Source organism: Hibiscus syriacus, unplaced genomic scaffold, assembly GCF_006381635.1.
Source record: "Hibiscus syriacus cultivar Baekdansim isolate YM2019G1 unplaced genomic scaffold, ASM638163v2 tig00112800_pilon, whole genome shotgun sequence".
In the NCBI taxonomy this organism is placed as follows: domain Eukaryota; kingdom Viridiplantae; phylum Streptophyta; class Magnoliopsida; order Malvales; family Malvaceae; genus Hibiscus; species Hibiscus syriacus.
In genome coordinates, this window is record NW_024063403.1 from 300,123 (window position 1) to 324,077 (window position 23,955).

General features: G+C 37.7%; 5 protein-coding genes across 6 annotated transcripts; 3 read left to right on the plus strand and 2 right to left on the minus strand.

Annotated features, from left to right (window-relative positions):
• The first annotated feature begins 1,939 nt into the window (after nt 1-1,939).
• On the plus strand, nt 1,940-6,490 carry LOC120183582 (3-oxoacyl-[acyl-carrier-protein] synthase II, chloroplastic-like). Its single transcript, XM_039188256.1, has 14 exons — nt 1,940-2,602; nt 3,241-3,446; nt 3,524-3,727; nt 4,033-4,143; nt 4,218-4,313; nt 4,398-4,443; nt 4,543-4,622; nt 4,790-4,858; nt 4,998-5,082; nt 5,361-5,515; nt 5,606-5,686; nt 5,766-5,825; nt 5,921-6,085; nt 6,190-6,490. The coding sequence occupies exons 1-13, from the start codon at nt 2,191-2,193 to the stop codon at nt 6,035-6,037; spliced, it is 1,722 nt and encodes a 573-aa protein (XP_039044187.1). The 5' UTR covers nt 1,940-2,190; the 3' UTR covers nt 6,038-6,085; nt 6,190-6,490.
• Nucleotides 6,491-11,814: 5,324 nt separating this feature from the next.
• Nucleotides 11,815-12,472, minus strand: LOC120183565. The gene is made up of 2 exons (XM_039188246.1): nt 12,461-12,472; nt 11,815-12,174 (listed from the first exon to the last, which is right to left on the minus strand). The coding sequence occupies exons 1-2, from the start codon at nt 12,470-12,472 to the stop codon at nt 11,815-11,817; spliced, it is 372 nt and encodes a 123-aa protein (XP_039044177.1).
• Nucleotides 12,473-13,676: 1,204 nt separating this feature from the next.
• Nucleotides 13,677-14,508, plus strand: LOC120183566. The gene is made up of 3 exons (XM_039188247.1): nt 13,677-14,120; nt 14,348-14,391; nt 14,482-14,508. The coding sequence occupies exons 1-3, from the start codon at nt 13,679-13,681 to the stop codon at nt 14,506-14,508; spliced, it is 513 nt and encodes a 170-aa protein (XP_039044178.1). The 5' UTR covers nt 13,677-13,678.
• A 2,051-nt stretch (nt 14,509-16,559) lies between these two features.
• On the plus strand, nt 16,560-19,895 carry LOC120183607 (sucrose synthase-like). 2 transcript variants are annotated; one of them, XM_039188284.1, is made up of 10 exons: nt 16,560-16,677; nt 16,758-16,875; nt 16,968-17,119; nt 17,187-17,391; nt 17,477-17,908; nt 18,006-18,296; nt 18,392-18,558; nt 18,635-18,859; nt 18,940-19,642; nt 19,735-19,895. In XM_039188284.1, exons 1-10 carry the CDS (start codon nt 16,598-16,600, stop codon nt 19,762-19,764), a joined length of 2,403 nt encoding a protein of 800 aa, XP_039044215.1. In that variant the 5' UTR covers nt 16,560-16,597; the 3' UTR covers nt 19,765-19,895. The 2 variants fall into 2 exon arrangements, with proteins under 2 accessions (XP_039044215.1, XP_039044214.1); XM_039188283.1 differs by lacking the exons at nt 16,560-16,677; nt 16,758-16,875 and having other exon boundaries at nt 17,027-17,119; nt 17,198-17,391.
• Nucleotides 19,896-21,275: 1,380 nt separating this feature from the next.
• Nucleotides 21,276-23,820, minus strand: LOC120183585 (fatty-acid-binding protein 2-like). Its single transcript, XM_039188258.1, has 10 exons — nt 23,297-23,820; nt 22,988-23,207; nt 22,626-22,701; nt 22,443-22,545; nt 22,212-22,280; nt 22,073-22,109; nt 21,892-21,966; nt 21,760-21,811; nt 21,612-21,656; nt 21,276-21,536 (listed from the first exon to the last, which is right to left on the minus strand). Exons 1-10 carry the CDS (start codon nt 23,803-23,805, stop codon nt 21,439-21,441), a joined length of 1,284 nt encoding a protein of 427 aa, XP_039044189.1. The 5' UTR covers nt 23,806-23,820; the 3' UTR covers nt 21,276-21,438.
• Between the last annotated feature and the right edge of the window lie 135 nt (nt 23,821-23,955).

Sequence of the window (23,955 nt, forward strand, 5' to 3'; positions counted from 1 at the left end):
ATTATGTGAATAATTACCTTAATTTGATTTACTTTATTTATAATGTTAAAATTTAAATTTAGGATAAAGTATGGAAATGGTCCCTCGACTATAGGATACTATTTTATTAAGTCTATCGACTATTAAAAATTACAAAATGATCATCTGACTATAGAGTATTGCTTTGTTGAGTCTCTCGACAATTAAAAATTACAATATGATCACTTGACTATTCATTATGTTCTAAGCTCGTCCTTTTATGTTAAAAATTAACGGTATTATGAGCTGAACGTTAACATGTTAACCGTGATATGATAAAATCTAATCCCAGAATATCAAATGACTATAATATTTCATTCATCATGTTAACGTCTAACTTAGACAACTATTAATTTTTTAACAGAAAATGATGAGTTTGGAACATGATGAATAGTTGGGTGACCGTTTTATGGCTTTTAATAGCCGAGGGACTTAACAAAATAACATTATATAACTGGAGGACCATTTTGTAACTTTCAATAATCGATGAACCTAATAAAATAGTACACTATAGTCAGAGGGCCATTTGTGACAAATTTAAAATATATTTGATTTAGATTCCATTTAAATCAAATCAAATTAAATCAAACATCAAATTAAATTAATATCATGGGCGAGTTTGGTATTGTTTTCTAAAACCACTTTGAGCTAAAAAAAATCCGTTTTAACTACAAAATCAATGTCAAATGGATAAAATATGAAGAAAAAAATTGTTGTGAAAACAATGGTTTTAAACCAATTGCAAAAGCTATAGTTTATAGCCTTTTGTTTTCGATTTTGCGTTTGGAAACAAATTATAAATTGCCTTTACTAATACATGGACTCCACTCAATTACGTATTTATTTTTTTTATTTTAATAATTTAATAATAACATCCTTAAAAATAATTTATTATTTTTAATAATTTATTTTAATTATTTAAAAATAAATAAAATTCATGATTTATAAGTTAAAAATATTAATAGCAGTTAAATGAAATATATTTATATTTATAGTTTTCAAATTTTTATTATAATTTAAATTGATATAATTCATATATAATTTTGAATTTTTTTGGTACACTATAAATTTAGGTTAGGGTGGCTCCCCCAATTTAGGTCAAGTCATACCTAAGACCCAATTGGGATTTACATAGGACTTTATAGATTACCCACCAAAGAGTGAGGGTGGTGAGATTCGAACTTGACTTTATAACATCAAATTCCTGAATCTCAATTACTTGTGTTAACACTCATTGGCATATAATTTTGAATTTATTATAGCCTAAATTGATATGATTCATATATAAGTGTTATATAATTTAAATGTTATATTTTTAATTTACAACGTAATGTTTATAATCAATATTTTATCTTTTCAAATTCATATTTTAATACTAATCTCAAACAATTAAATAGTAAAATTTACTTTTATTCAACATTTTTAAAAATTCATTTCTACGTTACGGTAAATTCTAAAAATATTTTTCAATAATTACACTGACCAAAATCAATCAAATTTTAAATTAAATCAAAATAATAATAAAATATATAAAAAATATATAAAAAACTTATATAAATTATTAAAATGATAATAAAAGGCTAAAAAATATATAAAAAAATATTGGTATTGTTCTAGTTAGTGCTGACAAATAAATAAATAAATAAACTTTTTGTGGTCACAAATCTTTGTTATAAATAGTACCAAAAGTTATTGAACTATACTTTTTATTGAATAGCTATTGAAATATATTTAAATAATCATTTTATTCACTAAATTTTAAAAATTATAAAATAATTTTCATGAAAATATTATTAAATAATTATTAAATTTAACAAACTTCTACACTTACTATAACATGATAATGATCAAAACGATCATTTGAACATAGTTTAAGGACCTTTTATGAATTTTAACCATCTCTGTTTATAGCATCTCTATTTTTCGCTTCTTTTTTATTTCGTTTCTTTCGAAAGTATTTTAGCAGTTCTTTTACTATAAAACCTTCATTCCTGAGATTGCCAATGTATTTTACCATCTCTTCTTCGGTTTTCCGATTGATGGAAAGCTAGATTTTGACTAAACTCAGATAAAAAATCCAATCTTTGATAACCCCCCCCCCCCATAACCCAAATCTCCACAGTCTTTCAAATTTGCGGGGTTTCCGGTAATTTTTGGGTTAGTTTTCTGGGGATGGCATCTTCATCACTGGCGAGTCCGCTATGCATGTGGTTGGTGGCTGCTTGCATGTCTGTCACGTGCGGGAAAGACCAGTCACAGTCGTCAATGCTCCGTTCATCAGCTTCTTCTTCCAAGAGACTCGGCCATTGGGCTCGTACTAGGAGGAGAGCTCTCCTTTCTCAATGCGGCGGCGGCTCAGACAGCAACCAAAACGGGGGCTTGATTTCGTCGCTTTGTGGATTCGGCATTCAAGGCTTGATGACTTCGTGTTTAGCTTTTGAGCCCTGTGATGAGTACTATTCCTCCAAAAACAGTGGCCTTTTTGGTCAAAATGGAAGCCTTTCTTCTTTGTTTGGATCCAAAAACGTTCCCTTTAATAACAATCGCAAGCAAAGAAGACTCAATCGAGCAGCTGTCCATTCTGGTAAAAAAATTAGCAATTTTGGAATTGAAAATGAAAAAAAAAATTGAATATAGAAATCTAATAAGCTGAGATATACTGATACTCATACACCCAGGTTTTGTTTTAACTATGAAAAATTTATGATTCAATTGAAATATAATGATTAATTGAGAGTTGGAAATGCAGTTGAATTCAAGCTGCTATTAGTTCTATGGTGATGAGAGATCATTTGTTTCTATGATCATGTAATCTCAAGAAAAAAGAAATGACAAGTGTGCAATTTTTTATTCATAATCATTAAATTATGAATATCATAGATCTTGGTCTGTCTACCCCCTTGCTTTCAGTTCTTATTATCCCTGGCCAGATAGGTATGCTGATATCCGTTTTTTGGTCTCGTCGTCTTGTCTTGATGAGCATTTTGTTAGATTCGCTGCCACCTTCGATATAAAATAAGAACATATTTGTCTAAGCATACTAGATTTCTGGCTTTTTTGTATGTACATCATCTGCTAAATGGTGGTGATAGAGGAAACGTTCTTATGTATATCATCTGCTAAATGGTGGTGATAGAGGAAACGTTCTTCATGCATATGATTTCATGTAATTCACCGGTTAAGTTACGTGTGATCGACGGGTTAATTTATTTAATAATGTAGGAGAAGCCATGGCTGTAGATGTGCAACCCACAAGAGAAATCTCGACAAAGAAGAAACCTCCTACGAAAAAAAGACGAGTTGTTGTGACGGGGATGGGAGTGGTGACACCGCTCGGACATGATCTCGACGTCTTCTACAACAACTTGCTTGAGGGTGCTAGTGGTATAAGCGAAATCGAGACTTTCAACTCTGCACTGTTTCCAACCGTAAGTCGTGTTTAGTATCTCTCAGCTGCTTTCGTTTGCACTAGCGCTTGTTCTTAATGCTCCCGTTTTCTCTCCAGAGAATTGCTGGAGAGATAAAATCTGTCTCGGCTGATGGTTGGGTTGCACCGAAACTTTCCAAGAGGATGGACAAGTTCATGCTTTATATGCTTATTGCTGGAAAGAAAGCGTTGGAAGACGGTGGAGTTACTGAAGATGTAATGGATGAGTTAGATAAAGCGAAATGCGGAGTTCTGATTGGCTCAGCAATGGGTGGTATGAAGGTATATTCTGCAATTTACAGTTCACATGCCTTTATTTTATAACAACAATGGACACTTAGATATAAGAAATACTGACAGCAATTACGTGCATACTGCATACTTTAATTTGAGAGTCGTACAATTTTGTAATACTAGCTTAGCGTTTATAGTCGGCCTTGATGACGGAAAACCTCTTGAATCACAAGTGACATAGTGTCTGTACTACCCCACATGAGGGCATGCAACCTTGAGAAACAAACTGATTTTGTAGTTAGTTTTCCTTTGTAGTTCCATTGATTCATTTATGTGGTTTCGGGATTGAAAAGGTTTTCAATGATGCAATTGAAGCTCTGAGGATCTCGTACAAGAAGATGAATCCTTTTTGCGTACCATTTGCTACCACAAATATGGGCTCGGCAATGCTTGCAATGGATTTGGTGAGCTTAAATTTAGAATTCGCAATGTTAAGATAGATGTTGAACTTCGACCTTTAACCTGATGACTTCTTCAGGGATGGATGGGGCCTAACTATTCAATCTCCACTGCATGCGCGACAAGCAACTTCTGCATATTAAATGCAGCAAACCACATCACCAGAGGCGAAGCTGTAAGTTGAGGAAAGAGAAAATCCAATATATTCGTAGTTTGTTTTTATTACTCTGTATCTGAGGTATTCGAAACGAAATCGCAGGATGTGATGCTTTGTGGTGGCTCAGATGCAGCAATTATACCGATTGGTGTGTATATCTCTTTCTCCTTTTTGTAGTCGACATCATTCTCCAATCTTTCCAGTTGGTACAAGCAGGATATACTCGACTTTATGAATTTTTATTCAGGGTTGGGAGGATTTGTGGCATGCAGAGCACTTTCTCAAAGGAACAACAATCCCACCAAAGCTTCACGCCCATGGGATGCTGTAATCTTTCAATAACTCTTGAGCTTCCGGAGTTTCATTTCTCTTTTGCTGTTTGTTACTTCGTTTTACCAAGTTCTTTCTAATCCTAGGTGGTGAAATGCACATAATATTCTCGGTTTTCTTCGTGAGTGTTATTTACCTGGATAATGGTTCTAACTTTTACACAGAATCGTGATGGATTTGTCATGGGGGAAGGTGCTGGGGTTCTGCTTTTAGAAGAACTTGAGCACGCTAAGGTACGCTTTCTTCGACCCTACAAGCCTTGTTTGAGCCATAGGTTTTTCACCTAGTGGTTTATGGTGAAGTTTCGGGGAATGCACATTACTTTCCTTCTTAGAAGCGAATGTTATCGAGTTTAGGTTTCTGATTTTGCAGAGGAGAGGTGCGACCATCTATGCAGAATTTTTGGGTGGAAGCTTCACTTGTGATGCTTACCACATGACCGAGCCACACCCTGATGGTAACGAGCCTCGTCTTTACTACTGCAAATCATTCTTCTTTAACCCGAAACTTATTTCTATCCAGCGTTTCATTGCACAGCGTTTGTTCCGATGAGACTTTTAGAGCATTTTTATTTGAATAATGTTGTATGCTACTAGGCTATGGAGTTAAGAGGAACCTTAGGTCAACTTCTTGGTCTATGGTTTCGGTATTCGTTGCACGATTGGCACTCCTATTCACTATATATAGTTATGAACTATTAAACTAACATCGATCTTGTGAAATCGAAAAAATTAGGAATTGGTGCCATTCTCTGCATAGAAAAGGCCCTGGCTCAGTCCGGTGTACCGAGAGAAGATGTAAATTACATTAATGCTCATGCTACATCTACACCATCTGGAGACATTAAAGAATACCAGGCTCTCCTTCATTGCTTTGGCAAGAATCCAGAGGTAATTTTTCCGTATTATTCTCTGATACTTGCATCTACCTGCAATATGCTTTCATATTTCTGCATCGTGATGAGATCTCGTTATTTGCAGTTGAAAGTGAACTCTACGAAATCAATGATCGGTCACCTACTAGGAGCTGCCGGTGCTGTGGAAGCTGTTGCAGCAGTACAAGTGCGCCGAGCTTTGATTATGTTTTTCTTTTCTTTTTACAGAACTTGAGCATTGACAAGGTAATGCTTATTTATCGTAGGCAATAAAGACTGGTTGGGTCCATCCGAACATCAATCTAGAAACCCCAGATGAAGGAGTGGTATGTTGCCGTTGCGCCTTCCCTTATTTTTCTTCTAAAGTTATGCTTCGTGGCAGCTCGACTTCCATCTTATATCGCCGACAATCTTAATTCAGGACACGAACGTGCTCGTAGGGCCGAAGAAAGAAAGATTGAATGTAAATGCGGCATTGTCTAATTCTTTTGGGTTTGGCGGCCACAACTCCTCCATCATCTTTGCACCATACAAGTAAAAGAGTTCGATCATTGCTCTACCAGTGATTTTTCGAATCTGGCTGAAGGTATGTAAGTTCTCTTATGGACACCTCAGAATCCGCCGATATATATAACTTCTGTCGGTGATTGGGCTCGGGAACTCCGTTGACGCGGTTGGCTACCAATGCAGGGCGTGGTACCAACAAAATATATCGTCTGTAGACAAACGTCACCTGTATAAGGGTTATTATACAACGTATAGCTTGTGAAATAGTTGGAGCTTTGGAGAAGTCGGAAGGAGGAGAGAACGTTATCGGTTGTCGCCGTGGACTGTGTCGTTGTCGTCTGTGGAGATCTCCTTTTCTCTCGATATCGAGCTGCAACGGAGCTTTTAGTCGTTTTTTTTAAGTTGACATTGGCCATTAAAGTTGTGGTAGATGTTAATCTTTGTTATCATCTACGAGAAACAATGACTGCATAATGTTTGCATATAAGTGGTCCCTAAGTTGTGTTAGGTTTGTGATATGATCTCTAAACTTATAATGATTGCATATAAGTCCCCATTTGTGATGGAATGATTATGAATATCTAATTATACCATTTATTAGTTTAATACTTGTATATAATTAGCATATATATGTTGGGAACCGTTGAAAGTATTAAAATGGTTTTCAAGTTTGGTAACAACTTTGAAAAAAATGATTTTCAAAGTTTGGTAAATGTTTCTTTGAAAATGGTTTTCAAAGTTTGGTAAATGTTTCTTTGAAAAATAGTTTTTCAAAGTTTGGTAGATGTTTGTTGAAAAATGATAATGGGATAATCACAATTAATCCCTAGGTTTTAGGGTATTTACAAGATTAAGTCCTTAAGTTTCAACTATAAATACCCTAGCTCATTTAGCTTCAAAATCATCCCAAAAATCATTTCTCTCTCCAAATACTAGAGAGTTTTCTTGTGAGTAGTGAGTGTTTTGTAAACACCTGTAAATTTTCTCTCTTAGTAAAAGATCTGCAGCAGTCCGGAGACGTAAGCACAATTGGCTGAACTCCGTTATCAATTTCGGGTATTATTTTTCCGCTTTTATTTTGCATTCTCACTAATCTGGTTATAGGGAAATTATTTGTACTTGGTTTATTTCCCAACAACTGGTAATCAGAGCTTTTAGGTTGTGAATTTTGTCAATTTTTTGTGAGGTTACTATTCGGGTTACTATTCAAGTGAATAGTGAATTTCATGAATAGTGAAATTCGGCCGGCGATACGAGTTTGTCGACGGAGGTGTTCTAATACACGGCGGTTCGCAAAAATTGTCAGAAACGATCCAAACGAAGCCAGATTCGAGTGGGAGCGATGGCTGCAGACGAAGGGAAGGTGAAAATTGAAAAGTTCGATGGTGCGGACTTTGGATTTTGGAAGATGCAAATTGAAGATTTTTTATACCAGAAAAATCTATATCAACCCTTCTTAGGAAAACAACCAGAGGGCATGAAGAATGAAGACTGGGCTCTTCTCGACAGACAAGCCCTCGGAGTTATCCGACTGACGTTATCCCGCAATGTTGCTTTCAACATAGCAAAGGAAAATACAACGGCGGGTCTTATGACGGCTCTCTCCAGTATGTATGAGAAGCCATCGGCCTCAAACAAAGTTCATTTGATGAGGCGATTGTTCAATTTGCGGATGAAAGAAGGGGCATCGGTGGCACAACACATAAATGAACTCAACACAATCACAACCCAGCTGAGTTCAGTGGAAATTGAATTTGATGATGAAGTTCGAGCTTTAATTCTCTTATAATCTTTACCAGACAGTTGGAATGCTACTGTTACAGCAGTCAGCAGTTCGTCGGGAAACAACAAATTAAAATTCGACGATGTTCGGGATCTGGTACTGAGCGAAGAAATTCGACAGAGAGAATCGGGTGAAGCATCAACCTCCTCAGCCTTGCACACGGAGTCCAGAGGGAGAACTTCAGAAAGAAATTCAAATCGTGGCAGATCGAAATCCAGAAGGGGAAAATCAAGAACAGGAAATAAAGATTTTACCTGTTATAATTGCGGCAAGAATGACCACTTCAAAAGAGATTGCCGAGCACCGAAGAAAAATACCGGCGCACAGGAATCTGCCAACATGACGGAGGAGACAGGTGATGCCATGATTTTAAGCGTCAACAGTCCGATTGAATCATGGATTTTGATTCAGGGGCATCTTTCCACTCCACGCCATGCCAAGAAATCATGGAGAACTATGTCAGTGGTGATTTTGGGAAGGTTCATCTTGCTGATGATGAAACCTTGAAGATCGTCGGAAAAGGAGACATCCGACTAAAGCTGCCAAACCAGACCACCTGGAAGCTGACAGGAGTGAGACATATTCCTGGTCTCAAAAGAAATTTGATTTCTGTAGGACAGCTTGATGGAGAAGGATACAGTACAACCTTTTCAGGTTGTGAATGGAAGATTACCAAAGGAGCACTCGTCATTGCTCGTGGTAAGAAGACTGGTACTCTCTATGTAACCTCAAATTTAGAGAATATCATTGCAGTAGCAGATGCTGATGGAAAATCAAACCTATGGCACCAAAGGCTTGGCCATATGAGCGAGAAAGGGATGAAGACACTTTTGTCAAAGGGGAAGCTGTCGGATCTAAAGAATGTAGATGTCGGACTATGCGAGGATTGCATCTTTGGCAAACAAAAGAAAGTCAGCTTTGCAAAGATTGGTAAGACACCCAAGGCTGAAAAGTTAGAGTTAGTTCATACTGATGTATGGGGACCATCTCCAGTTCCATCTCTTGCAGGCTCATTATATTATGTCACCTTCATCGATGATTCTACAAGGAATGTGTGAGTTTATTTTCTGAAGAAAAAATCAGAAGTCTTTGATACATTCAGAAAATGGAAGGCCATGGTGGAAAATGAGAATGGTATGAAAGTTAAGCGGTTGAGGTCTGACAATGGAGGAGAGTACAGAAATAGGAGATTTATAGATTTTTGCGCAAACAATGGGATCAAGATGGAGACAACAGTTCCCATGACACCGCAGCAGAATGGCGTAGCAGAACGCATGAACAGAACTCTGAATGAACGTGCCAGAAGCATAAGGATACATGCCGGATTGCCCAAATTTCTATGAGATGAAGCTATTAACACTGCAGCTTACCTGATCAACCGTGGGCCCTCAGTTCCTTTGGATGACAGAATACCAGAGGAAGTTTGGAGCAAGAAAGAAATAAACCTTTCACACTTAAGAGTGTTTGGTTGTATTTTTTATGTACACATAGAATCTGCTGAAAGAAGTAAACTTGATGCTAAGTCCAACAAATGTGCCTTGTTGGTTACGGCGGTGATGAGTTCGGTTATCGATTTTGGGACTATGAAAATCGGAAGATCATTAGAAACAGAGATGTCATTTTCAATGAGAATGTGATGTACAAAGACAGGTCAACTGTAGAATCAAGCAGCTCCAATACCAAAGCTGAAACAAAGGAATTTGCTGAGTTTGAGGAGATTTCTATAAATGATGTTCAGACCAGTCCTGAAGCAGTTCAAGAAGAACCAGGCACACCGGAACTAAGACGCTCCTCCAGAATTCCTAAACCAACCCAACGGTATTCTCCTTCTTTGCACTACTTGTTGCTGACTGACAATGGTGAACCAGAGTGCTATGATGAAGCAATGCAAGTGGAGGATTCAGTCAAGTGGGAGTCTTCCATGAAAGATGAGATGAACTCGCTTTTGTCAAATCAGACGTGGGAATTAGCTGAATTACCACCAGGCAAGAAAGCGCTTCACAACAAGTGGATTTACAGGATCAAAGAAGAGCACGATGGGAGCAAACGCTACAAAGCGAGATTGGTTGTCAAAGGTTTTCAGCAAAAAGAATGTATTGACTACAATGAAATTTTCTCTCCACTCGTGAAACTGTCTACAATCAGACTGGTGTTGAAAATTGTAGTTGCAGAGAATTTACATCTTGAGCAGTTAGATGTAAAGACAGCTTTCCTTCATGGTGATTTGGAGGAAGAAATCTATATGAGGCAGCCAGAAGGCTTCATAGAGGCAGACAAGAAAAACCTGGTATGCAGGTTGAAGAATAGCTTGTATGGTTTAAAACAAGCTCCTAGACAGTGGTACAAAAAGTTCGATAGTTTCATGAGTAGCAGTGGTTTTACCAGATGCCAAGCAGATCATTGTTGCTACATCAAGAGGTTCGACAATAGCTTCATTATTTTATTGTTGTACGTTGATGACATGCTCGTTGTAGGCTCAGACATGCAAGAGATTATAAACTTGAAGCAAAAATTGTCAAAGCAGTTTGCTATGAAGGATCTGGGCGCTGCAAAGCAGATTCTTGGGATGAGGATCAAGAGAGACACAAAGTCAGGGACTTTGATATTATCACAGGCTGAGTACATCAACAAAGTACTCTCCAGGTTCAACATGCAAGATGCTAAACCAGTAAGTACACCTTTAGGTGTTCATTTCAGACTCTCCAAAGAACAGTCACCAAAGACGGAGGAAGAACGTGCACACATGGTGAAGGTGTCGTATGCCTCAGCGATTGGAAGTCTGATGTATGCCATGGTTTGTACCAGACCAGATATTGCTCAAGCAGTGGGAGCTGTTAGCAGGTAGATGAATAATCCGGGCAAGGTACACTGGGAAGCAGTCAAATGGATCCTCAGATATCTGTAGGGTACCCCAAACAAAGCACTTTGTTTCAAAGGTGGAGATACGATACTGACAGGCTATGTAGATGCTGACTTAGCCGGAAATATTGACATCAGAAGGAGCACTACAGGGTATGTCTATACTCTAGGAGGAACCGCAGTGAGTTGGGTTTCTCAACTACAGAAGATAGTTGCTCTCTCCACAACTGAAGCAGAATATGTCGCTGTTACGGAAGCTAGCAAGGAGATGGTTTGGCTCCAAAGTTTCTTGGAAGAGTTAGGCAATAAACAAGAAAACAATGTCTTGTATTGCGACAGTCAAAGTGCTATACATCTAGCAAAGAATCCATCTTTTCATTCCAGGACAAAGCATATACAATTGCGATATCATTTTATCCGGTCTCTTCTGAAAGAAGAGATTTTGAAACTTGAAAAGATCAGTGGAGCTCAAAATCCGGCAGATATGTTGACAAAGACGGTGACTACAGACAAACTGAAGTTGTGTTCAACTTCAGTTGGCATGCTAGAGTAACGAGACTAGAAAAGCTGTTGCATTGATCGAGGTGTGAAGACATATTAAAATCAGTCTTCAAGTGGGAGATTGTTGAAAGTATTAAAATGGTTTTCAAGTTTGGTAACCAACTTTGAAAAAATGGTTTTCAAAGTTTGGTAAATGTTTCTTTGAAAAATAGTTTTTCAAAGTTTGGTAGATGTTTGTTGAAAAATGATAATGGGATAATCACAATTAATCCCTAGTTTTTAGGGTATTTACAAGATTAAGTCTTTAAGTTTCAACTATAAATACCATAGCTCATTTAGCTTCAAAACCATCCCAAAAATCATTTCTCTCTCCCAATACTAGAGAGTTTTCTTGTGAGTAGTGAGTGTTTTGTAAACACCTGTAAATTTTTTCTCTTAGTAAAAGATCTGCAGCAGTTCGGAGACGTAAGCACAATTGGCTGAACTCCGTTATCAATTTCGGGTATTATTTTTCCGCTTTTATTTTGCATTCTCACTAATCTGGTTATAGGAAAATTACTTGTACTTGGTTTATTTCCCAACATGAACACTGTTGTCTTATTGTCTAATTATTAATCAAGAGCTAAGAATGACTTCAGGGCGATTTTATGCGATCTGGTGATCTGCTAAGTTATCAACAGACGAACATCAGTACTAGCACTAACACCGCCGCCCCCGTTCCTCAATTTCAACACTCCCTCCCAACTCCCCCACCACTCGTTACAGTCGGCGCCACCGCCGTTAACGTTAACGTCACTCTCTTCTCCGTCATGTTCGTAATAAACAGTCAACTTAAACTTCCCTCCGGTCACCACTCCTCTGCAAACTAACAGCGGAACGCTAGTCTTCACGACCGAAGCTGAAGGGCCCGGCTCGCTATCGGGTTTGGGAACCGGTGGAGACTCGTCTCGGGCACGATCGGAAATGGACGTCGACGGCTTTGGGTCGTTGCTTTGAACATACCCTGATGAAACGGCGGCTCCGGCCTGATCCTCCAAAAACTAAGCACAGCCGTGACAACAGCGATCCTCGTCTAGAGATTATTGACAACCGTGAAAATCCCGAAGCTTACATAGTTCAAATGCTAAAGCTTCGAGCGGAGAATCCAAAAACTGATTCATTTCGGTTCTGTAAAAGGAAAAACAATCTGTCTATTACGTATAAATGGTAAGATTCATGGGATAATCAAACGGAGAGCAAGTTGAGGGTTGAACTGTTGAAGGAGATGCCCAGAATCTTAGAGGGAAGATGCTAATTTGCTAAGAACCATACAGTTGCTTGCATGGAATTGTTCTTTTTTTTACTCTTTCTGAATTTATCGTCGTTGTTTTTTCTTCATTACAAATTGGTGACACGTGTGAGTTGTCAGTGGTTACTATTTATCGTCCCTTGCCCTTCTCGCAAAGCTGACTGACCATTGGTGTGAATTGCATTAGAATATAAGTGAATTTTGGTTTATAAAATGATTTAATTTCTCTCCAGTCCTTGTACTTTTTATTCATTTTTTATAAAGGTATAAACCATTTTTTAATATTTGATAAAATCGTCACTCTAACTCTTATTTTAAGCAATTTAGCCCTTAATATTTATTTTTGGTTAAAATGATCCATTTAAGATGAAAACTATTATTTAATGTAGGGAAGAGCATGATATTTAGACCTAAATAGTTCCAACATGACTCTATAAACTATATTATTATTATTTTTTAATTTGGGTTCAGATGGAGTTAAATGTTTTTAAAGGTGAGGTTAGGTTAGATTTAAGATTAGGATAAAAGATCTTCGACTTAATCCGAGATATTTATCTCTTATATATTTAGAGATAATTGTAATAATACATCTCTTTATATAATATATATATATATATATATATATATATATATATATATATATATATATATATATATTCAATTAGCTCAATATTTTACGAATAAAAATGAGGATTATATATGTATATCTATATATTTGTGTTAGTCAGATTGGCTATATTGGTAACTCAAACATGATAGATGGATTGCCGCATCAACAATGTGGACCGTTACGTCAGCACCGTAAATTGACACGTCAGTACTATAATGGTCAACGACGAAAAACACTGATCAAAGGATCATATTGGATTTGTTTTCTTAGTTAGAGGACCGCATTGAGAGAAAAATAATATAAATACCAAAGTTTTTTTTTTCTTCAAAAATACAAATACCTTTATGTCTTATTTTCTTTACCGGAAAAAGATAGCAGAAACCAAAAAATGAGAAGGCCAGAAAACTCCAACCTCCGACACAGTCGCTTTACCGGAAGCAAATGTTCCTCTGACAATCAATGAAACACTCCCAAATAATCAAAACCCAGACCAACAACAACTACCGACTTCCATTCCACTAACCATTATTTTGTCTTTCTGGCGTTTGTTCTTCGGTTAAAACAACGACCGACCATATTCAGGTAAGAATCTTTCCCTCTTCTTTTTTGGGTTCAAACGCCAGATTCAGCAATGGGCAACCAAGGCGGTGGCGAGTCCGGCGGAATCCGGCAGTTCATCAGGCTGAATGAAATCCTCGAAAAGTGGCACCCGGAAGAAAAGCACGGTGTTTTCTCACCGGAGATTAACGCAAGGCTAAAACACCTCACGTGTTATGATTCTGACGAGGAGAACTGCCACGGTCTCGAACCACCGCCGGATGTGCCGAAGGGGTATTTGGCAGTTTACGTGGGGATGGAGCTCCGGAGGTTTATAATCCCGACGATATACCTCAGCCATCCCATCTTCACGATTTTGCTGGAGAAGGAGGAGGAGGAATTCGGGTACGGCCACAACGGCAAACTCACTCTTCCCTGTGAAATCGAGAAGTTCAAGTATCTCCTTAAATGTATAGAGGACGATCCTAAGGATCATCACCCTCATGCCAACTCCGTTTCCCAACAGGTTCTTATCTGTTCTTTAACCTAAATAGCCATCATCGACTGCGATAGCCTCCGCTATATGGCGGGAGTGATATTCTCTGTGATCGTTATTATATGATCACGATACCTGCAATCAACGCAATAACATCTGCTATATTCGTAATGTAACAAAAAACGTGATCGCAGTCGTAATTTGAATCTCTGCATGTACCCTTCCAAAAACTTTACATTAACACAAGAGTTTCTTTTGTTTTTGCAGGTGCAGATGAATTAAAAGGTGTGGGGTTCAACGTTGTTCACCATGTAAGCAGAGTGTGGTTCGGGATGATCTGCTCCAAGCCTGGGCTCATATCATTGTTTATATGCCTTCCTGTTTTATTCTGAATTGCACAGAAATGGATTGAGGATATTTTTGGGTGATTACATTTATGTAAATTTTATTTTTTTTATATAATTTAAAAATATTCTTTTTTGCTGGTGATTGAATTTTATATATTTTATAATCGAGTGAATTACGCGTTTACTACACAGTCTATCAGTTTTAGTAGTTAAATTTTTAATACTTTCAAAACTATACTTAACGTTCAGTTTTTGTTTCATTTTATTACCTCATCGTTAGAAACTTAACCGATGGACTCATCGACAGTCGCGTCTACAATCGCCGGCCGATGAAGCCCAAACTCTTCAACTCGTATCTTTTTGACCCCCGAACGTGATAATGACATTCGTTTTATCGAAAAATGTTTTAATCTCCCTAAATCGATGATGGACTATTCGACTTATTCATCCTCAGATTTCGTCGTCAACCGTCCGATGGACCTGAAATTGGACTATGTTGGTCGACTCGTCATTCTCTCGTGGTTCACCGTTCGGATTGGTCGTCCGTGCACTGGAGCTATGCCCCGTTAGCCCGTCTGTTTAGTTTTTAACAACGGGTACTAAAATGAAACAAAAACTACATGTTAGATATAATTTAAAAAAAAGAACAAAAGTTTAAATACTAAAATGTTTTAAAAACTAAACTGATAATGATTTTAAAATATATTAAAATTAATTAAATCAAAATATAATGATCAAACACTCAATTTATACGTAATAAATAGAGTTTTGGCAAAATTTAACCATTACTTACATTTTATTTCAGGAAATAATATGGTTTCAATGTAATTATTGAATAAAAATAATATATGTATATATTTGGGTCCTACAAGATTTTTATTCAAAAATTGGATTAAATTTCGGACTGAGTAGTGCTTTATAAATTGGAATCAAATCGAATAATTGATGAAAGGATATAATACTTAGATTGAATTCGAATAGACTAAAAATTCGATAAGATTAGATCCAACCCAGCATCATATCTTAGTTGGTTGGTTAACGTGCAGATTGAAAAGCGAAGCTAACATGTCGTGCATTTCTCTCTTGTTTTACTTCGTCGTATTTTTAGAATTTTTCTTCTTCTTAATTTTACTCACTAAACTTTATATATTGATTTTTTTTTATCATTCTATCGTTAAATAATTAAAAGCTTTATGACGTGGCTGTATTTTAATCAAAATGACGTCGTTTTAGTCTAAAATTTAATTTTTTTAGGAATTCAAAACGGCGTCATTTTGATGTGAGTTGTCATGTCTTAATTTCGTTTAATTATTTAATGGCCGAATGACAAAAAAATCAATTTATAAAATTTAACGAGTAAATTAAAAGTACAGTAAATGAAATAATAGAAAAGGTAAAGTTCAATTACCAAACGTGTAATTTACCCATACAATTTTAAAAGAAAATCAACGATATTTTAGTAAGTATCGATCATACACTATGCTGTTATCACGTTCGAAAAAAAGAGAGAAAACAATGCATTAATCATACTTTTTTACATAAATATCTAACTTAATCCATATTTATGTCAATTTCTTGGGCAATACTCAAAAAACAAGAATCTTGGGCAAAAAGTTTTCCTTTTAAAAAAAAATTAAGTTGGTAATTCCATTTCTATTGGTGGAGTTAGCTCAGATCATTTAGGGTTACCAGTTTTAGTTCAGTGGTCACTCTCCTATATAATCAATGCCATTCATGCTTCCTTAGACCACACTTCTCCATTATTTTTCTTTCAATCCATTGCCTTTTTCTTCGGTAGGTCCTTCAATCTTCAACTCCACAATTTTTTTGTATTTTTTTTGGTTTTTTAGACCCTCAAAATCACCATTTACACCAAGTTTTCTGGGTTTTTTTTTTTTAAATATTGATTGCCTTCTTTTAGAAAACAAGTTGGATTTTTTTAACTTCTTTGACAGTAGGTACTGTTTGTATTGTAGTTAGATGTAGTGCTAGTAATCTCCACCCACTTTGTGTTAATTTTATCAAATTTAATGGCGTTAATTAGGTATCTCCAATGCGTCTGTCCAGCTTTTCCAGTGCTATATAACTCTGCATTTTTTCTCATTTTATCCATAGCTTGATATTTTCCATTCATCTCTTCAAGTTTTCTGTTTGAAGGAACTTGAAAACAATGGCTGCAGTTTCCATTTGTGAGCGTTTGGGTGAATCTCTAGCTACCCATCCACAGCTAGCCAAGTCTATCTTCTCGAGGTAAGCCCTGCATGCCATGATCTTTCTTAGGGTGTTTCTTGTTTGTGAATTTTGATTACATTTGTTCATGTGTGATGCAGTATTGAAAGCCTCGGAAAGGGTATTCATAAGTCCCAGAAGCTGCTCTCGGTTCTTGAAAAGGAGACCGGAAAAGAAGTGTTCGACGGGGTTGTCGTCGATGTCCTTAGGTCCACTCAGGTGACAAGGGATAACCCTTTTCTCTGTTTATGTTTTTCTTGATGATGATTTGATGAGGATATTGGATTTGATGCGTTTATGTTGTCTAATAGGAAGCTGTGGTGTCGTCTCCGTCGGTTGCGCTTGCGATTCGTTCGGCTCCTGGTGTTTGGGAGTACATTGCTGTGGATGTCCAAAAGCTTTTTGTAGAGGAATTGCCGGTTGCCGAGTACTTGAAGTTGAAGGAAGAGATTGTTGATGGAAGGTATGCAGCTTTAGGCCTCTTTATGTTTTAAGTTTTCGAGTTATATCGAACAATGCCCGATGTCGAGTTGTGTTTCAGCTCCAACGGGGGAGTTCACGTTGGAATTGGACTTTGGTGCATTCAACAACTCTGTTCCTCGTCCAACTCTTTCCAAGTCCATTGGTAATGGCATGGAATTCCTTGATCGTCACCTTTCTTCCAAGCTGTTTCAAGACAAGGAGAACTTGAACTTGTTGCTTGAATTTCTCCAAATTCATTGCCAGAAGGGAAAGGTAACCGATTAACGATTTGTCGATTGTTTTCCGTTGCAGCTTCTAATGCATCGAAACTTAAGAATAGTTCTCTGTAATGTCACAGGGTATGCTGTTGAACGAAAGAATTCGAGATGTGAACTCCCTGCAACATGCATTGAGGAAGGCTGAGGAGTATCTGAATTCCGTTCCATCCAACACTGCATACTCGGTTTTCGAGAAAAGGTTCAAGGAGATTGGTTTGGGGAAGGGATGGGGTGATAATGCCGAGCATGTTCTCGAGACGATCCATCTTCTTCTGGATCTCCTGCAAGCACCCGATCCAGTCACTCTAGAGACCTTCCTCGGAAGGATCCCATTGGTCACCAATGTTGTTATCATGACTCCTCATGGATACTTTGCTCAGGACAATGTCTTGGGGTACCCTGACACTGGTGGCCAGGTTGTTTACATCTTGGATCAAGTCCGCGCCTTGGAGGAAGAGTTGCTTCACCGGTTCAAGCTGCAAGGACTCGACATTACCCCGCGTATTCTGATCGTAAGTGTTCGAATGTCATATCGATTTCGATTCTCGTTTTATCAGAATTTGTTTAACACTATGTTTGATGCTTACTTTGGCTGTTTTTTCCCACCAGATCACTCGACTTCTCCCTGATGCCGTAGGAACAACTTGTGGTCAGCGTCTCGAGAAAGTTTATGGAACCAAATATTCCCATATTCTTCGTGTACCCTTCAGAACGGAGAAGGGAATTGTACGTCAATGGATCTCGAGATTCGAAGTCTGGCCTTACTTGGAAACTTACACCGAAGATGTTGCAGCTGAGATTACCAAAGAGCTCCAGGGCAAACCTGACCTGATTGTTGGTAACTACAGTGATGGAAACATTGTTGCCTCTTTGTTGGCACATAAGTTTGATGTTACACAGGTTTGTTGAAGTCGAATTCATCGACTTAGTTAGATTTCCGTATTTTGATCCTTTCTCATATGGTCTAAGAACTTGTTCTTCAATGTTTCCTGCAGTGCACCATTGCGCACGCTCTCGAGAAGACGAAATACCCGGATTCGGACATAAACTGGAAACAGCTCGATGATAAGTATCACTTTTCTTGCCAGTTCACTGCTGACCTCATTGCAATGAACCAAACTGATTTTATCATCACCAGCACCTTCCAAGAGATTGCTGGAAGGTAACAAATATCTCCCACTTTACTACGTCGACACCTATTCGAGACGCTAACGACTTCGACGTCCCATGATTTTCAGCAAGGACACTCTTGGCCAATATGAGAGTCACATAGCTTTCACTCTTCCGGGGCTCTACCGTGTTGTTAATGGAATCGATGTGTTCGATCCTAAATTCAATATCGTCTCTCCCGGTGCGGACATGAACATTTACTTCCCTTACACGGAAGAGAACAGGAGGTTGAAGCAGTTCCACCCGGATATCGAAGAGCTTCTTTACAGCCCTGTTGAGAATGCAGAGCACTTGTGAGTTTGAGTCCTATTTTACACCCTTTTCACTATCTTATCTGCACAATGTTAACAATGTGTTTGGTTGCTGTTAACAGATGTGTCCTGAAAGATCGGAACAAGCCGATTCTGTTCACAATGGCACGGTTGGACCGTGTTAAGAACTTAACCGGACTCGTAGAGTTCTATGCCAAGAACAGCCGGCTGAGGGAACTCGTTAACTTGGTTGTAGTAGGTGGAGATAGGAGAAAGGAATCCAAGGACACAGAAGAGAAGGCCGAAATGAAGAAGATGTACGAACTTATCGAAAAATACGAGCTGAACGGCCAATTCAGGTGGATTTCATCGCAGATGAACCGAGTGAGAAACGGTGAACTCTACCGTTACATCTGTGACACCAAAGGCGCTTTCGTTCAGCCCGCAATATACGAGGCATTCGGCTTGACCGTCGTCGAAGCAATGACCTGTGGACTACCAACATTCGCAACTTGTTACGGCGGCCCCGCGGAGATCATCGTCCACGGCAAATCGGGGTTCAACATCGATCCTTATAAAGGCGATCTGGCCGCCGAGACACTCGTTAACTTCTTCGAGAAATGCAAGGCCGACCCGTCTCATTGGAATGAGATCTCAAAGGGAGGCTTGCAACGTATACAGGAGAAGTATACATGGCAGATTTACTCTGAGAAGCTATTGACTCTCACCAGTGTCTATGGCTTCTCCAAGCATGTTTTGTACCTCGAACAACGCGGCCGCAAGCGATACATCGAGATGTTGCACGCATTGCTGTATAAGAAGCAAGTATGTTATTCGAACTCTTCCTTTTTTTCCCCTCCAAAAATTCGTATCGAAGACTGTTCTTTTAATTTGCTAATGCGTGTAATGTTTTTCAGGTCAAGACTGTTCCTCTTGCTATTGAGTAAACAACAAGGCAAGGTTGCTTGGAAAAGAAGTCTTGGAATTTCCAAGAATTATTGCTATTTCAATTTCAATTTTTATCTCTCTTTTTTCTTTCGAATTTTCCTTTTTAAATGCATAATTTCAGCTTGGAATGTTTTAATTGTCAGTTACCTAATCTGTTAACTACGGATAACCCGTGGTGACCACGTCTTAATTAAATAAAAACATGAATAATCATATATTATGTTTTTTGAAATCAGTATGAAAAAAGATTAAACATAAACATAAATGATCAATTATGTAGTTAATCCCGAAACATATTCTTTAACCTTCCTATCTTAACAGTCATTAATTAAATAAATGAAAGGAATTTGACAATACAATCATTAAGTCGCCTAAATCCTAATCACATGGATTATTATCAACATAATGTACAAAGCGGTGTACCATGAGAACGACCACAGGGGAACAGTTTTCCGATCACCAAACGTGCCAAAGACTCGGGCTGAGGATCACCATTTTCGAGCATCCAAAGCAAGTGATCGAACAGGACACCTTGCACTACACATTGATGATGTCGTCATCTTCGTCTTCTCCCGAACGTTCCGCGAGTTTGCGGAACAGAGGGTTCTCAACGATGTCGGAGCTGTTGAGATACCATCTATTGGATTCTCCCACGTAGAGCGGCTGGAGGTTGATATCCGACGACGACGACAACGAAGATTCGTCGTAGATGTCAGAAGTCAATGCCGGACGGCTTGGCTTGTGGTTGAGTGAATTTAGCTTATGTGAATATATATTAAATAAATTGTTTGTGATACTAAAATTAATAATAATTAAATTTAATTAGTGAAAATAATTACTACTAGTATTTTTTTTATAAAATTACACTTGTCGTTAAAAATTTAATACGTTTAATAACTAAACTACCAGTTTTGTACCTAAACTACCAATTTTAGTCTGTTCTAGTACCTAAGCTTTTAATTTTTTTTCAAAACTTAACGTTAAATTTTGAACGGTAATACTAAAATAAAACAAAAACTAAACTTCAGGTATGATTCTGAAAAAATTAAAAGTTTAAAAACTAAACGGATCAAAACTGATAGTTTAGGTACTAAATACGTAAATTACCCTTAAACTTTTTGTGGATGAAAGTAATTAGTTTAAAAAATATATATATTGTTAGCATGACAGCTTCACATATTCTAAATTATTGATGTATGATAATTTCACGTATTTTAAATTATTGATGTATCATATATCACGCCGCCTAAGGTAATAATATGACATTTATCACGTCACCTAAACTAATGATCTGACATGTATCACATTACCTAATATAATGACATGATATGTATAATATTATCTAAGATGATGACATGGCATGTGTTACGTTAATAATAACTAGAAATGTGATGACCTTCGTGTAATAAAAAAGGGATGAAGATGACAACATAGAGAGTAGGGGGCATCTATTTTAACTTGTGATTATACCAAATCTACGAAGAATGTGTTTTAAGACTATCCTAACAAAAGCCATTCCAATGTTTTCTTGATTCTCCCCCTCGTTTTTGTTCATCAGCCAAACCCCCTACGGTACAGAATGAACATCCACGAAATACTCGAGGTACTCGGGCCGGTAGCGCCGTTTTGTTCGTTTAAAAACTGAAAAAAATGGTTACGGAAAGCAAGCCACCTCAGCATCTCCTCATGATGTTTAAGATGTTTCGGCCAATGTCTTCTTTTGCTTCCTCAGACACCGGGAAATCTCCGATGTACATGTCGAAGAAAGCCCCTGGCATACAGGCAACATTAGAATCCCTACCCTTTAAAGTGTTGAGGAATGTCAGAGCAAAGGGCTTTAACTTACTGCATAAATCCTTGCTATGGACGGCTCCAATCTGGTTACCTCCGACTGCAAAAAGAAATGTCTCACTATATGACGGAGGAGATATGATCCGTGCAATATTTTACGAAAACAGAATACTGGTTTTCTATTGAGCAAGAACGAAACTTACTTTTGGTGATTAGTTGTCCATCAGCTGTCCTTTGGAAGTCGATTATCGTTCCCTGCGATATCCGATAGAGTTAAGTTGACTTGCTACTACATTGGATTGGTTAGAAAAAGAGAGATGATGAAGGGGATTTACCGCAGGCAATGAAATATCTCGAGTGAAGTAGGAACCGAATGCACCGAGGCAACGATAATCCGTGTTGGGATTTGTCTGGTAGAAGTCGAGAAATTTGTTAGAAGTCCAGCAGATCTAGAAAAGCAAATAAAAGGAGGAAGACGGAGAAAGAGGAAAAAAACCTCCGGACTTAATTGCTTACCTTTACTAAACGCGCACGAAGCGATTTTTCGAATGCACTGCGATATAGGCAGTTAAGAGTCATGTAAAGGGGGCATGCAATTAGACTATCAAGTTCACAAAATTTTGAAGGGTGCAAGAAATGGGGAAAAAGAACTTACTCTCTAACTGTATTGACTTTCATTCCATTGCAGTTTACCACTAGCCTAACAGTCATACCGATATCCTCCCTGAACACTCGAATAAAACAAGATTCGTAAGAAAATAGACAAAGAAAAGACGTTAAAAACACCTATGAATGTTCTGAATCCTTAAAAAACCCTTGATTGGTAATTTTTTAATAAGTAAAATTTATAATTTACTGTCCCTTCAGCATGAAAATTCTTAAATACCTAAGAAGATCCTGATAAAAATCATCGTTTTTGTTCAGTTCATCGACTGGAATAGAAGCATACTTTGCACCCAATTTCCGGCAAACGGAGTAGGGATGAATATCTATAAGGGGAACGAGTTGTTGAAGCACATCATTAATAACACAAGGGAGGAGGAATGAAGCGAAATCCACAAGTACTTACAAAAACCAAATGCATACACCTTCAGAAACTTTATTTTGATTATCTTCATCGTTCTTGATCCAGTACCAACAAGCACCTATAAGCATAGAGACACTGCTCAAGTTATTGCATAAAGAACCCAGAACTGCCAACGTGTAAAAAAAATTACCAAATAATGTTAAAAACCAATGCATGTTCCCATTGTGACATTCGAGTTGGATCAAATAACGTGTTGCAAATTGCAATACAAATATCATGGCTAACTACGAAAAGCTTTAAAATCAAATTAGTTTAAATTTTCAGTAAAGGCACCATCTATGCAATTGAGGGAAGTAAATGGCATAATGCAGATGAATGACACAGAAATGTCCCCAATATTTTACCTCAGAAGCTAAACTTGAATTATATTGTGTTTCTAATATGTTATCCAAGATTGTCGGGAACTCAATGCCGGTTTTGGATTCTACAGCATGTCGTCCCCAGTTCAAATCTAGAAAAGATAGACTGCCACATCCTTGACCAACTTCACAAGACCTTTCGTCTATGTATTCTGGCATTTGAACCTCTGTGTTATCAAGAGGAACAGCTAGTACCTTTGAAGATCTGATCACATGAAATCAGATACCTTAATCAATGAGAAATCATGTCACTAGACAAACACAACGTAATTTGTGAGATAAAAAAAACGTTACAAGTTGTCTAATGGTGGTATGAAAGCAGCAGCTAATGACAGTAAAGGCACGCATTGGAGTGCTTCGGCTTCTCCAAAGAAGTTTCTCATTGCATAACTCGAAATTTTACCAATAAAAAGCGGGGCGGCCGGTAAGCCTCTTGGATCAGAAGCGAAGCAAAATCCAGCAACATTGTTCTTACAGGAAGTAATGTGTTTAACTAGAGCTGAAGACTTGCAACTACCACGCTGGTTACCGAATGATATGTCCCTACTCAGCTTCGAAGTTGACATGGTAGAGAACCAGAACAGAACAGCCCCTGTAAGCTTCGACATGCAACTAAAAGCTTCTCGAAATGCAAGACTACTAGGCACATACAATTGTTTGGAATGGTACAAAGAGTTGTCAACGAGCGAACTAAACTGCGAAAACAAATTAACTCCGAAACCACAAGAAACAAAGGTCTCAACTGGAAAAATATGAGGAGACCCTCCATCTAAATCCATGAAAAACAACTGATTATTCAGCATACTTTCGAAGTCAGCTAATTGCCCAATTCAGAGACCTTTCACTTTTTTTATCTCTGAATTGAGCAAATTGGGTGATCAAATTTACCACCCAATTTGAAAAAAAATGCACCTGCAAAGAAAAAAAATGATGATCCAATTAGAACACAACAA